The sequence below is a fragment of the Equus quagga genome, chromosome 13, assembly GCF_021613505.1.
Source record: "Equus quagga isolate Etosha38 chromosome 13, UCLA_HA_Equagga_1.0, whole genome shotgun sequence".
Classification (NCBI taxonomy): Eukaryota; Metazoa; Chordata; class Mammalia; order Perissodactyla; family Equidae; genus Equus; species Equus quagga.
This window is the reverse complement of record NC_060279.1, coordinates 24865757-24885566: the sequence shown is the minus strand read 5'-3', so window position 1 is coordinate 24885566 and position 19810 is coordinate 24865757. Positions and strand designations below refer to the sequence as shown.

Genomic DNA, 19810 nt, shown 5'->3' with positions numbered 1-19810 from the left:
AAACAAAACAAAAACTGTTAAGCTCAGCTATTTTTATCATAGTGAAATTTCACCTTATTAGTGTCAGCCCATCATCCCAGCCTATCCAGTTGCTTGAGAATCTTGTCTCTCTCATCTCTGTTTTCTCTGAGCCTTTCGTTATCTGCATGTTTGGATAATGGAGCTGTGGAATGGAAGCTAAAGGTGTAGATGGAGAGTTCAGGGGCCCCAGAGCATGCTCTTAGCCTTCAGTGATGCATTCTCATAGGCCTCAGATAAAGATGCAGACTGTTCGTCTGATAAGTGTCAAGGCTGCCTGTCTAAATGCTAGGCACACAGTAGGTGCCTCATAAATACCAGTGTGTGTGAGTGGTTGTCAGGGCTGTGTGAGAGGGATCCAACACACACTGTGCACATCCCTTTGTTGGAAGGAAGTGGCTCTCATGAGCTCATTTTCTAGGCAGCATCTGCTGTATTATATAGTCTAGTCAAGAATGAGCAATGAACAGTCCTAACTAGGCTGTTTTAAAAACACAGGTTAAGGAAGAGTGGGGAAGTGTGTTCTGACTGTGCCGCATCTGCCCCAATGGCCAGAGTTGGGGCTGTGGCATCAACTGCGAGGTCAGTTTTCTGGGAAGCAAGTGTCCCACCCATTTGGCCCCAGAGAGAGAAAATATATGTTTTCTCAGCATCATCTTCTACTTGTCAGAATAAGAAAAAGTGGCTCTGGCTTGTTCTCCCCGCTTCCTCAATTTCACGTGGGGTGATTTTACTTTATGGCAGTGAGTGCTTCAGTAAGCATCTGCCTGCAGGGCTTGTACTGGGAGGTGGGGAAGGATGAAAAATGCAGCCTAGGTTGGCTTCATCACACTGTGAAATTGACTGTGAACAACATGATTGATTAAAGACCACTGTTTGTGCCAGTGAAATGTGCCCACAGCGCCTAGCAAATGACTCTTGCCGGGGATGGCAGGAAGCTCCCTGAGGGCAGTCAGAACCACCCCATCCTCTGTGTCTCCCTGCTGGATGCACTGTGGAGGCTCAGCTGGTGGCAGGGGCCAAATAACAGTGTCTCTGGCAGTTTTAATTAAAGATCATCTGGGCATTGGGAACATGCTTTTCAATGGCCACAGTCTGAATGAGGCACTCACCAAGACAAAGGGTATAAACACGCTCATTGATGCTTTCTTTGTCCCTCTTTACGAAGATGGAGAAACTGAGGCCTCTGGAGATGAGGTGACTGAGTAAGATAGTGATGGATGATGCCTGAAAATATGAATCTGCTGCTCCCCGACCCGTTACCTTTGGCACCATGAGTAGAGGGATGAAACGAGATTTGGAGACAGAGGATTTAAAGAAAGGGACCAAGCTAGGAGGCAGGGATCTGGTGTGAGTCTTTCCTGCATGTGGCCTGAGGCCACTTACTGCTTTGGGAACTTAGGTGGCCAGTGTACTTGGAGTCGCACAGCCCTGAGTTCCAAGTGGGGCCTGATGACCAATTAGCTGTTAGACCTTGGAAAGTTACTTTACTTCTCTGAGCTTTAGTTTCCTTTTCTACAAAATGGAGCTAATAAGTGACCTTGTGCCTCAATGGTAGCGTGTCTGACTCCAAAATTGGGCTAATAATACCTCCCTGATAAGGTGGTTGTAAGAATATGGAATGCGCCCAGCAAAGTACCTGGCAATGTGTAATGCTCTGTAATTGTCTCTCCCCTCTGCTCCATGAGAGAGCCCAATCCTTTTAGGAACAACTCTGTGAGTTGAAAGCTCTTCCCTCAGCTTTCTGCAGAGTTCCCCTAGAACGGTGGTTCCCAAAGTATGATTCTTGGACCAGCAGCTCCATCCCCTGGGAATGCATTAAAAATGCAGATTCTTAGGTCCATCCCAGACCTACTGGATCAGAAACTCTGTGGGATGGGGCCCTGCATCCTGTTTTAAGATGTCTTCCAGGTGATTCTGAAATGGGCTCATGTCTGAGAATCAGTGCCCTAGAATTTCATGCTCCAATTTTGAACAAGTTAGAACCACCTAGTTCTTCTTTCTCATGAAAGGATGTGAAAGAGGCAGCTGAACATCTTCAAAAATGCTGAGGCTCAGGTGTGTTAACTGTGTGGAGGTAAGAAATTGTTATGGTAACCCTAAGTAGTAGGGGCCTGTTCTTATGTCCATATTCTCATGTGTTTGAAAATAGACCCAGCAGCATACAGGCTTAGAAGCCTGGGCAGCTTTGCTCTTGCTGTGTTTCCTTCGATAAGATAATCCTCTGACGGCAAAGGCTCCTGTCCGATAGCTTTCTTAAGGTTAAAGCTCTAAATTTAGCTCTGAAGGAAGGTCTGCAGGCTCTGGGCTGTTTGATGAATGGCTCCACCGTATCTCCAGGCTGGGACTCTCAGAGTAAATAAACTTTAAATAAAGTTACCAAGGCACCTTATCATTTCCCCCCATCAGATCTGAATATTGTTAAAAAATAAAGTGCCGTCTGGAGCCAGCTCTTTTAAGAAGGCAGCAGTGCATAAAGTCATTCTGAATAATTAATGAAATGACAGGAGTGAAGCTGGTGGGATGGTGCAGAGAGTGTCAGGACAGGGGTAGTGGCATTTCTCAGATCCTGAGCCAGCACCCTGGGACTAGAGTCCGATGCATAAGCTAGTTCTCTAAGGAAAGCAACTCTCAACCTCCAGTGGCCTCAGAGTCAAAAATGCCACCAAAGCAGAGCTATATATGCATAGGGCGGGGGGCTAGTATTCAAAATATCTAACAAATGGTAAGGCATGGGCACAGACCAGTCAATCCAAAGAGGTGGCGGCCAGGTGCTAGAGCAGGTCCTCGAGGCCCCTGTAGAACCAGATGTTAGCCCTTTCGATGTTATATCAGAAGACAGGTCATGAGGGAGGGGCTGGGACCGTGGCTTTCAGTAAGGGTAGCGTATCCATCTGTTAATATCAGGTATAGCCTCTCTGATGTGTACCAGCTGAGTGTTAGCCCTGAGGGTACTGTCTAAGGCAGTGGTCAGGGTCGATGAGAGGAAATATATTCTTTGGCCCCTAAATCCATCAAGTCCTATGACTCTTCCGCAGCGTCTCCTAGAATCACCTTTTCATTCCATTTCCCCTTTGGATATCCTTCTCCCAGCCTGTCCGTTTGCAAAGGCCCTCTGGGAAGGTCGAAATTCATCAGTTTCTCATTGATCTTCACCAGGGTGGTGATGTGGGCTGCTGTAGATGCACCTGCATCCCCAGGGATATGGATGGATATGTTGGTGGTGTTCCAAAATCATAATATATCCTTCACATTTGCAGACTTAGGCTCCAGCCAAAGAGCATTTGTCTGGGGAGGTGAGACTTGTTTCCTTTGTAGCCTGATGGGCACAAGGGGTAGTGAGAAGCTCCTTTTTCCCTTTCTTAGAATACTTTTAAGTCACTGAGTGACATTGTTGCTCCATGAGACCAGAAAGTGAGTCCGTCCATCCAGTTGTAGGGACCTAAAAGCCAAGCAGAGAGGGTCACAGTGTTCCTCAGCCCTCAGGAGAGCTGTGACCCAGCAAGGTGACGACTCAGCGGTGGTTGATCAGGAGGAACAACAGGCAACAGGGCGGCAGAGCCTCCGGCTAGAAAACTCGCCTGAGTTAATGGAGGGAGGAAGCCAGGGCATTGTTAATGGTAGATAAATGATAGATTATTGTAGATAAAAAGTAAAGGACAGACTGAAGTCCTTCAAACTGTTCTCCAAATAGAATTCAACCTGACACCCTGGGCTTGGGATGTAGACTCTGGGCCCTTTTGAGGCAGTGCAGCTTCGAGCAAGAATATTGGTATAGGTCAGTAATTTTTATCTCAGAGTGTTGTGAGGACTCACTAAGATTGTGTATTCTTTGTAAACTGTATAGGAGATTGTATATTCATAGTAAACTATGTCATGTGGACAGAGACTATGGTGCTGGCTGAATGGGAGGAAGAGCAGGAAGACGTCTTCCCTGCAAAGTTTGTTCATCTGCTGGTTGCCAGCCATTTTTAACAGTAGGATGTGGCCTTTGAAAAAGCCCTGTTAGAGCCAAGATGGCGGCCACAGCCTCGGGAGCGTTGCCCAGCCTAACAGCGAGTGAGCCTTTGATGGGGTAATTGATGACTCGTACACAGTTCAGCAACTCAATTAACTCCTCTCCCATTAGGAAGGATTGATTTCTTCCCTGGGATAGGCATTGGTGCTGATTCAGCTGCTGAATGCATCTGCATGGTTAAGAGCTCCAACTGTTGTCCTCCTCAGAGGCCCCAGTGCAGGAAAGCATGATTAGGGAGCCCAGTGTTAGTCCCACACACGAAAGTCCTCCTGCCCCCAGGGAGACGAAGGACTGAAGACTCATCGTTACTTAAAAAAGGAATCATATTTTTCTGCATCCTTTGTTTGAATACCTTGGGGCTTATATAGCCTAGGACATTGCAGGAGAATACTGCAAGTCTGTGATTTGCTAATGTTCCAATGATATATTTTTTTCAAAAAATAAATTTTACGACAACTTTATTGAGAAATAATTTATGCACAATAAAATGGATCCATTTAAAGTATTTTACCAGTTGTATACACCCTTATAAAGTTCCCATAATCAAGATGTGCAAAACATTTTCATCGTCTACAAAGATTCCTAGTGGCCCTTTGTAATCTGTCCCTCCCTCTGCTCCAGCCTTTTTTTGAGGAAGATCAGCCCTGAGCTAACATCTGCCAATCCTCTTCTTTTTGCTGAGGAAGACTGGCCCTGAGCTAACATCCATGCCCATCTTCCTCTACTTTACATGTGGGATGCCTGTCACAGCATGGCTTGATGAGTGGTGCCATGTTCGCACCCGGGATCTGAACCGGCAGACCGCAGGCCGCCAAAGCGGAATGTGTGCACTTAACTGCTGCGTCACTGGGCTGGCCTCTGCTGACATGCTTTTTGTTCCTATAAATCAGCTTGCATTTTATATAAATGGAATAATACAGTTTGCATTATTTTGTCAATGGCTTCTTTCACTCAGCACAATTTTTTTTTATTATGGTAAATTATACATAAAATTTACCATTTTAACCATTTTTGAGTGTACGGTTCAGTGGTATTAAGTATGTTCACATTGCTATGCAACCATCACCACCATCCATCTCCAGAACTTTTTCTTCATGCAAAACTGAAACTCTATACCCATTAAACACTAACTCCCCACTCCCCCCAGCCCCTGGCAACCACCATTCTACTTTCTGTCTCCATGAATTTGATTATTCTAGGTACCTCATATAAGTAGAAATTATACAGTATTTGTTCTTTCATGATGGCTTATTTCATTTAGCATAATGTCTCCAAGGTTCATCCATATTGTAGCATGTATCAGAATATGCTTTTTAAGGCTAAATAATATTCCATTATATGTATATACCACATTTTGGTTATCCATTCATCTGTCAATGGACACTTGGGTTGCTTCCACCTTTTGGCTATTGTTAAGTGATGCTGCTGTGCACATGGGTGTACACATCACCCAATCTTTTGCTACATGGGATACAGATCTCTCTTCTAGTTCTTGCTTTCAATTCTTTTGGGTGTATATGTGGCAATTCTATATTTAATTTTTTGAGGAAGTTTCATACTGGTTTCTACAGTGGCTGCACCATTTTATAGCATTACCTTTTTGTTTTTGAGGAAGATTAGCCCTGAGGTAACATCTGCTGCCAATCCTCCTCCTTTTTGCTGAGGAAGACTGGCCCTGAGCTAACATCTGTGCCCATCTTCCTCTACTTTATGTGTGGGACGCCTGCCACAGCATGGCTTAACCACTGTGCCACTGGGCTGGCCCTACAACATTACCTTTTAAACAACATTTTTCATTACACCTGCTTCTTGTTCTGATTATCCCTTCACTTTCCAGAAAACTGATTCGACATATCCTTTGACTTTGCATGGCCCTGTGTGATGATGGTCTTTTCCTTCACTGTCCTGAGCCTCTGCCTTTCCAGTCCTTTCAGACTGATGTAATTGCTCAGAGACTTGCTCAACCATAATAACCTCAAGTAAAATTACACTGCTTGCTTTCTATTAGCAATAGTCATTTTCCTCAGTGTCCTACTTGTTTCTCATTAGCTGTAGTTATTATACAACTCACCAATATCCTGTTAACAGTATCATGGTACAACCACCTACATCCTATTAACGCCATGTAGTATACCACCTACATTGGTCCTTTTAATTGAATCTATTGTGCTATACATCCTACTTCTCTGCATTTAGCTTTATCTGTCAAATAGTCTGTCCTATTCACTATGTTACCCAATCTTTTGCAACTGCTGTCTAACTTGCTAGCATTCTGTTCATAATATCTTCAATGCTGCCTAGCTGTCGTCTGTTAAAACTGTTCACCTATTTTGATCTTGTTAGGTCCAGATATCAAAAGCCGACTAGGGAGGCTGGACTCACGGTCAAGTGGTTAAGTTTGCGCACTCTGCTTCAGTGGCCCAGAGTTTTGCCAGTTCGGATGCTGGGCACGGACCTAGCACTGCTCATCAGGCCATGCTGAGGCGGCATCCCACATAGCAGAACTAGAAGGACCTACAACTAGAATATACAACTATGAACTGGGATTTGGGGGGAGAAGAAAAAAAAAGCCCACCAGGAAGCTACACACATTATTGACTCTGGGGTCCCAGCTGTGAATGTTCAGGGTGTACAGGGGGCTTTGGCCCTAAAGTACCCATTTAAGAAGCAGCTGCTACTTTTTTTTTTGGTAAGTAAGATTGGCCCTGAGCGAACATCTGTTGCCAATCTTCCTCTTTTTTTACTTTTTTCTCCCCAAAGCCCCAGTACCTAGTTGTATATCCTAGTTGTAAATCATTGTAGTTCTTCTACGTGGGATGCTGCTACAGCATGGCCTGATGAGCAGTGCGTAGGTCTGTGCCCAGAATCTGAATTGGTGAAACCTGGGTTGCTGAAGTGGAGCATGGGAACTTAACAACTCAGCCATGGGGCCGGCTCCCGGGATCTTTTACTTTGACCAATAGCAAACTGCCCATCAGGCTCTATGAGCCACGTAAATGGAGTGTGTGTGTGTGTGCACACGTATGCATGCATGCATGCATGGGGTCAGGGATGTGGGGCTATGGGCATTGTTTGGACTCTGGGGACTGGAAAACCTGGTGAGAATGGAGAGCACAAAAGACAAGACAGAGTGGGGAAAGGCCCCGGGGGAAAGAGGACTGCAGGATGAGGTCAGTGCTCATTGGCAGGATAGAACCTTTTTGACGCCATCATTTTTGTTAATGGCAGACGAGCCTGGATGACCGTGCATCATAGCAACCCTCAGAAAGTTGCCAGAACGACAGCTCATCCCAGTTTCTTTTCAGTTTTATGGTCCTGTGTCCATCTGAGCCCCGATGAAGAGGAGGCTCTGCCCCAAGCACCCTGCACACACATGTTTGCCACCTCAGTGCTTGGTTAGCAGCTGCCACAGTCACAGACCTGGTGCCTACAGGCAACCTCCAGAGGGTGATGTCAATGTCTAGGATGATGTCAAAGTCTAGGACAGGGCCAGCCACGCGGCAAATGCTCGTGAAGCATTGGTTGAATACTGTGGAAGGGTGACTTGTGGAATCTGTCTTTTCCTTGTCATCACATATCTTACTCCTGAGGAAAGGAGGAGGGGCCCTTGGCAGCCATCTAGTGTACCCTGGGGTTACTATCTCTAGGAATACTTGTGCATTAAAAAGGCCAGCAGGAAATCTGAGGTGGCCCTGTAGTAATCCTTTGCATTTCTGAGACACTTTTTAAAAGCACTACCAAATCTGTTGTCTTCTTTTATTTCACGTGCCTTTATTTATTTTTGGCCTCCCATCATGTAGATGGAGAAACTGAGACCCTAGTAGAGTCTCATAGTAGAGTCAGGATTACAAGTCTCCTAACTGTTGCCTAGCTGGCTTTCTGCGTGGCGTACGGTAACATTAGGGAGAATTTTCAGGGCCCAGCTGTGGTCCAAACTGAGCATGTATATGTCTCACCTCTGGGCAACATTGGGTACATTATCCTTTATAGTTCTATGTGCTTGACAGAAGCTTTCAGAGAGATGTCCCTTGACAGCCACAGGGCCAAGCACAGCTGTGCAATGCCCGAGGCCCAGCTTTGTGTAAATGAAACATCCCCATTCTCCCACTTCCGCAGCCAGCCTCTGGGTTCTGTGTTGACCAAACACCTGCTGATGCCTCACCCTAAACACAGCTGAAGTCTGGCACTGCTTCCTGTGCCTGAAGCCCCCTTCCCTATTCCTGCTCCCTGAGCCCACTGAGGAGAGGTGTTGACAGGTCCTCTGGCATCTGTGTCTGAGCCACAGAGGTGAGAGATTTAAGGGCCTCCAGGCAGGATGGGTCCATCTTGAAGCTTGAAAAAGTACCTGGTTGTACTGGCCTGAATAGTGCCCTCAGAATTCACGTGTACCTGGAACGTCAGAATGTGACTTCATTTGGAAATAGGGTCTTTGCAGATGTGATTAGTCAAGGATCTTGAGAGGAAGTCATCCTGGATTTAGGGTAGACCCTAAATCCAATGACTGGTGTCTTTATAAGAGGAGAGGACACAGGGATACGTAGGGAAGAAGGCCATGTGAAGACGGAGGCAGAGACTGGAGTTATGCTGCCATAAGCCCAGGAATGCCTGGGGTCACCAGAAGCTGGAAGAGGCAAAGAAGGATTCTCCCCTGGAGACTTTGGAGGGAGCATGGCCTTGCTGACACATTGATTTCAGACTTCCGGTCTCCAGAAGTGTGAGAGAATAAATTTCTGTTGTTTGAAGCCACTACGTTTGTGGTGATTTGATCCAGCAGCCACGGGAAGCTAATATACTGGCTGACTAGCAGACAGGAGGTGGGACTGTAGGGCTGGTCCTGGAGCCGGCTGTTGGGGGTCCTCTGTGCCCCTCATGTCTTTGGGCTTCAGGGCCTGGGAGAATTCTTGTGCCAAGCCGGTCTCAGGAGCAAGTTGGAAACAGGAGTTAGGAGGAAGACCAGGGCTTGACCTGCCGTGTCGTCACTCTGATCTTGGTGGATGACGTCTGAGCCCGCTCACCACCATTATTACCACCTTTCTTTAGGGCCCACCATAGGCCAGGCACTGTGCAGGTCTTTACATCATTTCACACAAGCCTTATGTCTTAGCTCAGGCCGCTGTAAAAAATACCATACACTGGGTGGCTTAAACAACAGACATTTATTTCTCATAGTTCTGGAGGCTGGAAAGTCCAAGATCAAGGTGCTGGCTGATCTGGTTCCTGGTGAGGACCCTCTTGCTAACTTGGAGATGACCATCTTCTCACTGTGTCCATATATGACCGAGAGAGAGACAGAAAGAGAGGACGCAGAGTCTCTGGTGTCTCTTCTTATGAGGGCACTAGTCCCATGATGAGAGCCCCACCCTCATGACCTCATCTCAACCTATTTACCTCCCGGACGGCCCCCCTCCACATTTGGGATTAGGACTTCAACATAGCAATTTGGTTGGGGGGGACACCATTCAGTCCATGGCACCTTCTAAGGACACTATTAAGTGAGTTACTCTATCCCACCTAGTTTTACATTTGAATTCATTAAGTTGCTCAAGGTTACACAGCTGGCAAGTGGCAGAGCCAGGATTTGAACTTGGGTCTAATCCCACTTCAGAGCCTGCACACTTTCCCACTCTGCTATACTGATTGAACCTATGTCATATTAATAATTACAGCAGCTAATGGTTGGCATAGCAATACGAGAGCCTGCCAGCATCATAACCTTCATTGGCTCCCCACTTCCCCCTCCCTACTTCTGTCCCTACCCTGCCTGTCCCCCGCTGTGTGGTAACCACATCACTTTATCCCTCTTTCTTGGATGGCCAGTGATGTGCACTCTTGAGGTGGTCTCTGGTAACTTGTCCTTGTCTCTTTCCATCTGACAAACTCTTACTCATCCCGCATGGCCCAGTTTAAATGTGCTCTGTTCACTTCATTATCTAGCACGTGTTCCATGACTCATAAATCCCAGTGATGTGTGTTTGTCTTTTCCAAGCTGGAGTGGGAGCACCTTTGACACAGGACTAGATGTTTTTATTTTGGCAGCTACTACCTTCCACAGCACCTCTGGCTCTCCAAAGCCTCCAATAAATGTTTGAATAAGTGAAACATGGAGAAGAGATGGAGATCATTATGTAACAAATATTAAAAAAAGAAGAAGAAAGAAAAGAACATCAGATATTCTAAGACAAGTACTTATAGAAGGAGCCACTAAAAGCTTAGAGTTTTGAAAGCAAATGTTAAATTTAGGCTTTCCCTTCTGTGTGCTTACAGATGGCACTCAATTCAATATCACAGTCAATCTATATTTTGAGATTTACTATGGGTCTCATGGACTTGTTCTTTTTTTTTTTTTTAATTTTTTCTTGTGAAGAAAATTGGTCCTGAGCTAACATATGTTGCCAATCTTCCTCTTTTTGCTTGAGGAAGATTGTCACTGAGCTAACACCTGTGCCAATCTGCCTCTATTTTATGTGAGATGCCACCCCAACATGGCTTGACAAGTGGTGCTAGATCCGTGCCTGGGATCCAAATCTGTGAACCCTGGGCCACTGAAGCAAGCACACAAACTTAACCACTATGCCCCTGGGTCAGCCCCTTTTCTTCTTTTTTGATTATTAACTGCTTTAGTCTTCTAAATATGAATTCTTTAAAAGCTTTTCCTATTTCTAAACATAATTTGCATTTGTGTTAGCACAGCCCTCATTTTATGCTGACCCCAATGGGAATGTAGAGTTCAACCTGCTGATGTTCCAGGCAGAACAAGCTTTCCGGGAGGCATGTGTCAGTGCGTAAACTGAGGCCCATGGTGTTTCTCCAAAGGGGGAAAGCTTTCACCTGTAGGAGGTCCCACCCCAGGCATTTCTAACCATTCTTTCCTCTCTGTCCTTCCCCTGCAGGCTGGCCGTGGGTGACCCTCTCTGTCCTGGGATTCCTGTACTGCTACTCCCACGTGGGCATTGCCTGGGCCCAGACGTACTCCATGGACTAATGCCACCAGGCCAGGCCAGCCTTGGCTGCCGGTCTCCAAAGCAAATGGTGCTTCACCCTGACCTCGGACCCCAAGATAACCTCCAAGAGACCAGTGCTTGATCTGCTCATCTTTTGTTGAAGTTACCTCACTCCAAGACTGGAAGCTTGAGCTCTCATAGAAAATTGACAACCAGAGAGTCTTCTAACTTTGGGGACTTACAGATCACTCCCTCAGCCCCATCATTTCCTGTTGAGTAAGCTGGGGCCCAGAGCAGTAGAGTGTCTTGCCCAGCTGCACATGGTGACGTTGTGGTCTAGAACCTAGTCCCAAGGGCCCTTCAGATTCTTTCTCCTTTACCAAGAATTAAATGTAATGGATATTTCTTAATTGAGGCACAGAAATCCTGATTAGTAATAGGCCTCTCTCCCACTGGGCAGTATTTCTGAAACATTTTGGTGACATTTAAGTGACCCCTTCCACAGGTCCGGCAGTGTAGTCTCTATAATCAGTACTGGGGTTTGAGCTTCACACTTCAGCTGCTTAGCAAGGACGTGACAAAGCCACAGCTGTGTTTCTAGTTATCCAAAGAAGATAGACTGTGTTGTGTGGCATTCCAAGGAGCCAGCAGTCAGTACCCAAGGAGACCTGTTCTCTGAACTTCAACAGGGTGGACTACATTCGGCTGCTTGTTTCCTAGATTTGCAGAGAAGTATAAACATGGCAGTTCCTCTACCTGACAGTTAATCATTTGTCAATAAAGAAACAGAATTGAGGGGCCGGCCCAGTAGCACAGCAGTTAAGTTCGCATGTTCCGCTTTGGCAGCCCAGGGTTCGCTGGTTCAGATCCCGGGTGCGGACATGGCACCACTTGGCAAGCCATGCTCTGGTAGGCATCCCACATAGAAAGTAGAGGAAGATGGGCACAGATGTTAGCTCAGGGCCAGTCTTCCTCAGCAAAATAGAGGAGGATTGGTGGCAGATGTTAGCTCAGGGCTAATCTTCCTCAAAAAAACAAAAAGAAACAGAATTGAAAAAACCAGGGAATGGTGTATCCACAGACAGGTGCTACCAGGCAAGTCACAAAGGGGAAGGATGGTTTCCTGAGGTCTTCTCTCTCCACGCAAGTCCCAACGGTCATCTTCCCACTCAGTGGTTTATGTTGTTTTGTTTCAAATAAAATGGAGCCTTTTCTATCATAGATAATTCACATTTTTGTAGAATTATTTTGAATACTTTTTGAGGAAAATGTCTAAAATCTGAACACACTTAACTCTTAATTATTCACTACTCTGAAAAGATGCTGACAGCCCACTAATGGCCTCAAGTAGTAGATAATTTAGAATACTTCTCTTTGGCTTTGGAGTTTTTTTGAGAGGGCAAAGGGTAAGTAAAGAAGCTTTAAAATTTGAATCCATGGTGTACCAAATTATGAGAGAACTTAGAACATCTCAAGCACATGAATTAAATTGTTAAGTGGCCCTGGTCTGTGCCACCCTGTCCAATATTACTTGGTATTGTGCTTGTGTCTTGGATGTGGTTATTAACTCAATGAGCTATAAACTCTTAGAGTGCAGGACCAGTCATTTTGCTGACATCCTTTCTTCCTAGCCACTCTTCTTGGAAGAGAGGGGATGGGACCAGATGTGGATGATATCAGGTGGGCACATACTGTGTTAGCTGCAGCAAAGGACAGAGGCCAGAAGGGGACAGGCAGATGGGGGCAGCGGTTGCCTCAGCAACAGGCTTGGTAAAGGTGGAGACACAGGCAGGTGATTTGGGAGTTTTAAGGTGCTGGGAAGTTTTAAGGAGGGGATGAGGCTGGGGAAGAGAGAGCACTCAAATGAATACAGTGAAGCTTCATGGACTAACACTAATTCAGGATTCGGGGTCAACCAGAGGGAGTTTGGCTGAAGTTTACGTGGAAGGAAAGGGCTTGCTCAAGAAAAAAGGGAGCATTAAGATGATTGTAGGGAAGTCTCTAGTGTACATACTTATATAAATAATGCAAAGGATTTTGAACTCTTCAGAGATACCATTTATATAAAAACAAACAGGCTTATTCGTTCATTAAACTGTATTGGAAATGTCAGTGAATATATTTGAAAGTGATAATTCTGAATTTCTTTTAAGCCGTTAAATGATTTAGAGTGGTTCTCAGGAATTAGTAATTGATTCCTGTGTTTAGCTATATATTTGAGGCCTGATTAACCAACATGTGGATTATCCAGAACTGTTGTTTTCTTCCTTGAACCTCTTGCTATTCCCCAACTGTAATATGAAAATGATAACATCTCCCTTCCTGCATATGAACTAAAATCGTAGAGTTGCTTTAAGTGAAAGACTCTTGAGGTGCCTCACAGACAGAACAGTTCCAGCTGAGGAACATCTGACATGTCACTTCCCCTAGTCATTAGCTCTGGGCAACTTCAGGCATGGGGCCAGGAATCAACTAGACAGGGGCCCAAGGTCACTTCCTGCCCGAGGATCTTCTGACCCCAACCTAGCTATGTAGGCAAGCCGAAGATCTCCAAGCATGATTGCCAAGACAGTCCCCACGGAGGCAAGCAGGACGTCTGAAGGACAGCCAAGTCCCCATCATTTTAACTAATTCTTGGGACCATCCAAGAAGACTTAAAAATATTTTAGTATTTCTTCAGATTAATTTGTTTGAAGTGACAGCAGAAAACCTTTTGTTCTATTAAAGACTGCCGACCTAGAAAGGAAATATATCAATCATATATATAATCGTATAATGATCTATACATTGAGAGGATAGTAATTTAGTGGGAGGGGTGTTCCCTTTAGAGAAATTGAGACTGCTCAGTTGCTTATTTAAAATAATAATTGTTGACTAAGTATAAGAAATTAACCATAATATAAAGACTTTGTTTTCTAGCAAAGGTACCAGAACGTGTCATACGAGGGCCAACTACTGAGAAGCCAGATTATCTTGATAGCCCTGGCCTTTTTTTACTGCATGATGAGAAGCCTCTCTGGGGCCTTTCTTCAGGAAAATTGTTTTATTTTAAAACAAACCAACAGAATCCCTCTTTTTTAAAAGTTGAAACCCATTTGGCACCCAAAATGTATACTCTATTACTTGGGTCTGTATTACTAGTCCTTTTGACTAATTATAAAAATATTAACAAAAAGATCTTTTTCGACATTGAGGATATCTAAAGAATGTAACATCTAGTGCTTTATTAGGTAATACTTTTGAAATGAATATCAATCATTTGGAATTTTAAACATTATCACCCTTAAATTATTTTTATTATGGTTTTCTGCAATGTAATTAAATAACAGCATATGGGGAGAACATCATTGAAAAAACTGTGGCCCTCTGAGATCAAGCATGGCTTGCAGATCACAGGTTCCTCATCCGTGAATGAAGTTCTACTGTCTGTCAAGAGTTCCATTTTTGAAACGTGGTCCATTGATGTTAAATAAAAACTCAAGTTAGCGGTACTCTGGAGAAGCTTGCCATGAGCAGGAAGCAATACCTATAAAACCATAACAGAACTGAAACAGTGCTGATCAGAACTCATATTGTTGACAGTGAGTCATTCCAAAAAGATTCAGTTATGTTTTTACACTATATTTTAAAAGGCAGGGAAGCATTAATATATCTTATGCAAATTTCAATCCAAATTGTTCAAAATAAAAATGATCACTTCTAAGCAAGAGGTCAGTTTCAGAAATGTGTTAAGTGAACGTGTCATACCACAATTTTCCGGTGATGCCAGTTTTTGAAGGGATCTCTGGACATTTGTATAGCAGATACAGCTCTATTTCAAGATCATATGGCAAAGCACCTTCACAGCCATACTCTCACTATGCAGTACTTGGACACACAATCTTGGTGTCTCTAGAATTTTAGCTTTCCAAAAACCAAAGTTATAGGTTCTATCCGAATTAGACCTCCCAAGCTCTGGAAAAGGAAAAGAAAGTACCATCCTTGCTCTGTCATCTCAGGTTAGAACACCCACTTCAATGCCTTGAAATTATGTAAGGAAAGGCGAAAGCAAGTATCGTGTATAAAATAGTTTATTACCATAATAAATAAAATTAAACTTTTTTTTTTACAAATATCATTTGTGCTTGTTTAAAAATGTTGAGAAGGAAATATCATCAATGGAGGGGTCCACATGTTCCTCTTAACATTCCCAAGCTGCAGACATACAGTGGAGTTCCTGGCAGCATCCTCAGCTGACCACAGAAATAGCATCAGCTCATTTGCACTTCTGTTTATTCATGCTCATTTGGACAAAGTGACAGATGCAAAGGAAAAAGAAGGATTTGGTGGGACTTAGTGGAAAGAGTGTTAATATAAGGAGAAGCCCCAGAATGATGAACTGCTCATGAGTAGAAGTGTCCTTGTGGTGTTGGCAAAATGTCAGATGTGGACAGTCTCCAACTGATGCACAAATACAGCGTCTGAATATTAAGAGAATACATTCATTGGGGGGTTGCATTCTTTCTTAACATAAAAGCAGTTTATATCCTGATACAAGATCCGTGAACTTCTCGATGAACAACTAATGGACCTGTTGGCTGACTCGGATGTCACAGATAAAGAGACAATGGCTCGAAGAAAAGTTTAATGGTGGGCAGGGAGGGCACCCACCAGGTCCGGCACCTGTGGGGTGTTCAAGTCCAGTTCTAGAGGTTCCAGAAGAAGTCTGATATGCTCGCATGAGAATGAAGTTTCATTTGAAACTAAGCTGCAGGCAAATTCACATCAATTCTTTTGAACGGTGGGTGGAAATTAAAACTTGTCCACGTGAACACCTTGGATGAGAAAATGGTGCTTTCTCTGATGGCTGAAGTCAGTGCTGAGATGACAGTGAAATCTCCTCCAGTTGGAGGGCACAAGAGCTGGTGAAGGTCATTTTTATTGAAGCGAGCAAGAAGGCAGTACGATGATTTAGTGACAGAAGAGTCGCTGGGGCCCTGAGTGTGCCCTCAGCGGGCCTCCTCTTTAAGCAACACCATGTGAGGAAGGAGGAGAGGAGAAAGAGTGTTGGCAGCTCCATCACATTTGGAGTTCCATTCAAGGGTCTTAAGGCTAAACATCTTTATTGCAAAACACCATACAATCTACTCATCAAATGCACATCAACTTGTCTCTCCACCAGGGCTCCTAAAATTTCCCAGGGGGTGCATGTGCTATATGGTGGTCAATGCAACAGGGAGATGAGGCTCTTCCTACACCTGGTATTCCTAAGGCATTCATTTAGTCCCCTCACAGACTGGGACAAAAAGTTTGACAGTTGGCTTAATACTTTCACCTTCCACCTGAGGATTCAGGAGAAGCAGCTTGCTGGATGAGGTGGTGTGGAGTGCATTTTTACTCTGAGCTGTGCTATCTCCACTTCTCAAAGAGGATTCCAGGAAAAGGCCTGATGTCTGGCCAGCAACAGCACATGGGATCTAGAAGGTTGAGGGTAAAACAGACCCGGGAACTGATAACAAGAAATGGAAACAGCTTTGAAACACTTGGGCCTCTCACTATTAACACATCAGAGTTTTTTAAAGCCACTGGTTGCCTACTACTAGCTATAAACTCTTTGCACACAGATTTAATCTGTAGTCCAGAATATAAAGAACGGTCTTATAAAGAACCAAGCCAGCGGGTATGAGTGTGGGGGAAGGAGATGGTTGACGGTGGAGACATCAAAATTGTGCACTCAACCAGATGGCTGCCTCCCTTTCCTTCCTACGGGAATCTTGTCATACCCAGGGGAGGAGCCCTTGTGGGTATATGGAAAGGTGGCACTCATTGCTGGAAACAGTGCCCTCCACCAAGACCAAGCACACCACCTTGTTGACCATCTTATTCGGTAGACTCAACCCTGACTCCCAAACCTCCATCACTAGGGGAGAGCATGTTCAACAAGCAGCAGGACCTCTGACTTCAAAGCAGCCTGTCAGGATACTCTCGGGGAAATGCAGCCTCCCTATGAAGGCCACTCAAAGTAAGGAGTTTAAGCAAGAGATCAAGTAACCAGCAATTACTGGGCAATGGTATAAACACATCACTTCCCCTTCCCTCAAAAAGAAAAAATTAGCTCAGGTAAATCTAGATCTCTCAGCATAACTTTTCCAAAGTCTAAATCTTGGGTCCAATACCTAATAATTTTGTGTTTCCCTAATCTCTCTTCAGCCACCAGATATCGGTTTAGAGTGGAAGGTTCAGTCAGAGGTATCTGAAGCTCACGGTCCTTGCTCGGGAACCCAGAGCAATGCCTGGGCAAGAGTAGGTAGTCGGCACAAAGCAGCTGGGGGCTAAGTGCATGTCACAAAAATGGAAGGAGAGAAGATTTGGCTCATTTAAAAAATGTTCTTTCAGAGAAAACAAGGATAAAAAAAATCCCTAAAATCCTTAAACAGAGAAGAATAAAAGCATATACAGCCACACTTGTGTGCTCTCACCGTCACCCACAGGAGCACGTGTTGTGGGCTCTGCGACCCCGAGATGAGCAGATCTGGGCTTCCAGTCATGAGCCCAGTTCAAACCCTGGCAGTCAATCCAGAAGTACAGCCGTGAAGCTTTATTTTTCCCCCCAAACAAGTCTGGACTTCAAAGCCTCATTCATTGAATCTTGGCCCCTCCGACACAGACGGGGAGTCATTCTTAATAGACACCGGTACCCCTCAGGCAGAGCTGGTGGGGAGGAGAAGGGCCTCTCTACACTGGCCTGCAGGATGCTGGATGGGAGCCTGTCATCAAGTCCCCGGAGAGTGGGGCAGGTGCTTCTGAAGCTGGATGTTGGAGTTATTATGGCCCTTGCCTGCCTTAAAAGTAGTGGGCCCTAAACTTTAGAGGCAGGTTAAGGAGCATGTTTAAGGAATGGCAAACTAGAACGGTTCAGGTGCAGCTGGCAGATGGGGTTCCAGATATTCCACAGCCTCTATCCCGAGGACTAGTTGGCAGCTTCTCAAGTTAAAGAGGCTGAAAGCCCCATGGCTTTATCTAGAGTCACGGTCATGACTCGGCCTTGGGAAATTTCACTTCCTCTTCTTTGCTGCCACCTGAGGCTGAGTCTAATAATGTCGCAGCCTCCAGAAGCCAGGGGCCAACCCAGTAATCCTCACGTGAGAAGCTGCATGAGTGTGCAGGCCCTCAGGGGAAGGACCTGCCCTTGACCTCCAGACTCTGCTCTGTGCCAACCCTGGGAGCCAGGAGAGGACACCCCCGACTCTGCACAGACCACTCAGGGCAAGACCTGGTCATGCCATGGCCACAAAGCAGTACTAAAAGGACAGGTGGGCCCGGACAGGAGGCGTTCAGAAATGCTGGATGTCTTTGGTTGGGCAGGTCCCGACCTGTTAGGGTCCCTTCACTACTGAGGGAAATCAACGCTGGGGTCCAGAGTCTCTGCAACAAAGCAATGCAGTAACACAGAAGGTCAGCGCCCTGGATGATTCCACGCTGTCACTATTGTGCAGGTCACCTGCTCTCCTGGTTTCACTCTCTCAAAGCTGAGGTTTGAGAGCTGAACTTCCAACCTTGCTTGTCAATTTTTAGGGTCCTGACCTCTCTCTGCAGGGCACACACTGGGCTAGCTCCACTACACTTGGAAGAGAGCACTTCTTTTTCTCTTTTTCAGATGCCATTAAAAGAAGCCCAAGTACACGAATAACCTGACCCTAAGTGACTACCAGGCAGTGGAGTGTCCCCAAATTTGAATGGCCCATAGGTGGCTCCATGATCATCGTTCTGAGCTCGGAGCTTCCCTGGGACCTCAGCTCCATGGCCACCTCTCTCTGTCACCTTACAGAGACCATTTAAAAACCCACTGCCCCATTCTCTTTCTCCAGCTCCTGAAGTAAGTACAATCATGGCCCTGTGTCTTTTCATGTGTCTTTTCATGGTTTCTCTTGAAGTCCTACTGACTTTAGTAGGAGATGAAGGGATTAGCTTTATAATAAGGCCAAGCATGGCTCCCAAGTGTCCTGTAATGACTCCATGCAGTGGACAAAGTATAAACTTCTGAAGAACAATCCCAATGAGAATCATAATATAAACATAGCACTTGCTACAATCGTTTTTCTGAGATTGTATGTGTGTGTCTGCTTTGCTAAAAAAGCAACTCTGGGCTCATCACCCTTCCTGCCGATGCCCCATACCCTGAGGAATGCCACAGGAACACTTGGGAGGAGGTTGAGAAGGAAAAGAAGGAAAGGGGCCTGTGCCATGAGGCCAATGGCATGGAGCAGGGCCAGAGAGACATCCGGGACCTCCAGAGCCCTCCCCATCGGCTATCCCACAGGAGTGGGCTGCAGACCACAGCCCAGAGAATCTCTGGATCCCGAGGGCCCCTCTCCAGCTCTTACACTTGACTCACCTCTTTTTGGGAAATGAGACCTGAGGATTCCTGGCTCTAAGTGTCTATGGGAGGCACTCACAGCACCTCAGCTGCTTTTTGGCCTTAACCATTAGAGACAGAAAGTTGAAGGGCTCTACCCTCCGTGTCCCTCAAGCTCCCCTTGTCCTGAGCTTGTTACAAATGACTACTGTCGGAAAATATACAGTGATGTCAGACACAGGCTGTCCAAGGAGTGGGAATGCTGGGAAATCCTGTGCCCACCGCAGTCTTTGGGGTTCTTGGCGGAGGAGCCCAGCAGGGTATATATACGAGGGGTTCTCCGGTGCCCTCCCACCAATCCCAAAATGGCTGCAATTCTTTTCTGGTAGTTTTCATCTTTTACAAATATCATGGCAGTAAAAAATTAAAAATGAAGGAAAATACCCTTTAGACAGCACGCCCCCTCTTCCAAAATTGTGCAGAGACAGTTCAGACACA

The 19810-nt window shown here is 45.4% G+C and overlaps 1 protein-coding gene across 3 annotated transcripts in view; it reads left to right on the top strand.

Moving 5' to 3' along the window:
- Positions 1-11851, top strand: part of HHAT (hedgehog acyltransferase) — a 309905-nt gene extending 298054 nt beyond the window's left edge. For all 3 annotated transcript variants that reach the window (XM_046684437.1, XM_046684436.1, XM_046684435.1), the window contains one exon: positions 10927-11851. In XM_046684437.1, coding sequence (XP_046540393.1) covers positions 10927-11018 — 92 coding nt within the window. In that variant the 3' untranslated portion in view covers positions 11019-11851. The remainder of the gene's footprint in view (positions 1-10926) is intronic.
- Positions 11852-19810: the final 7959 nt, after the last annotated feature.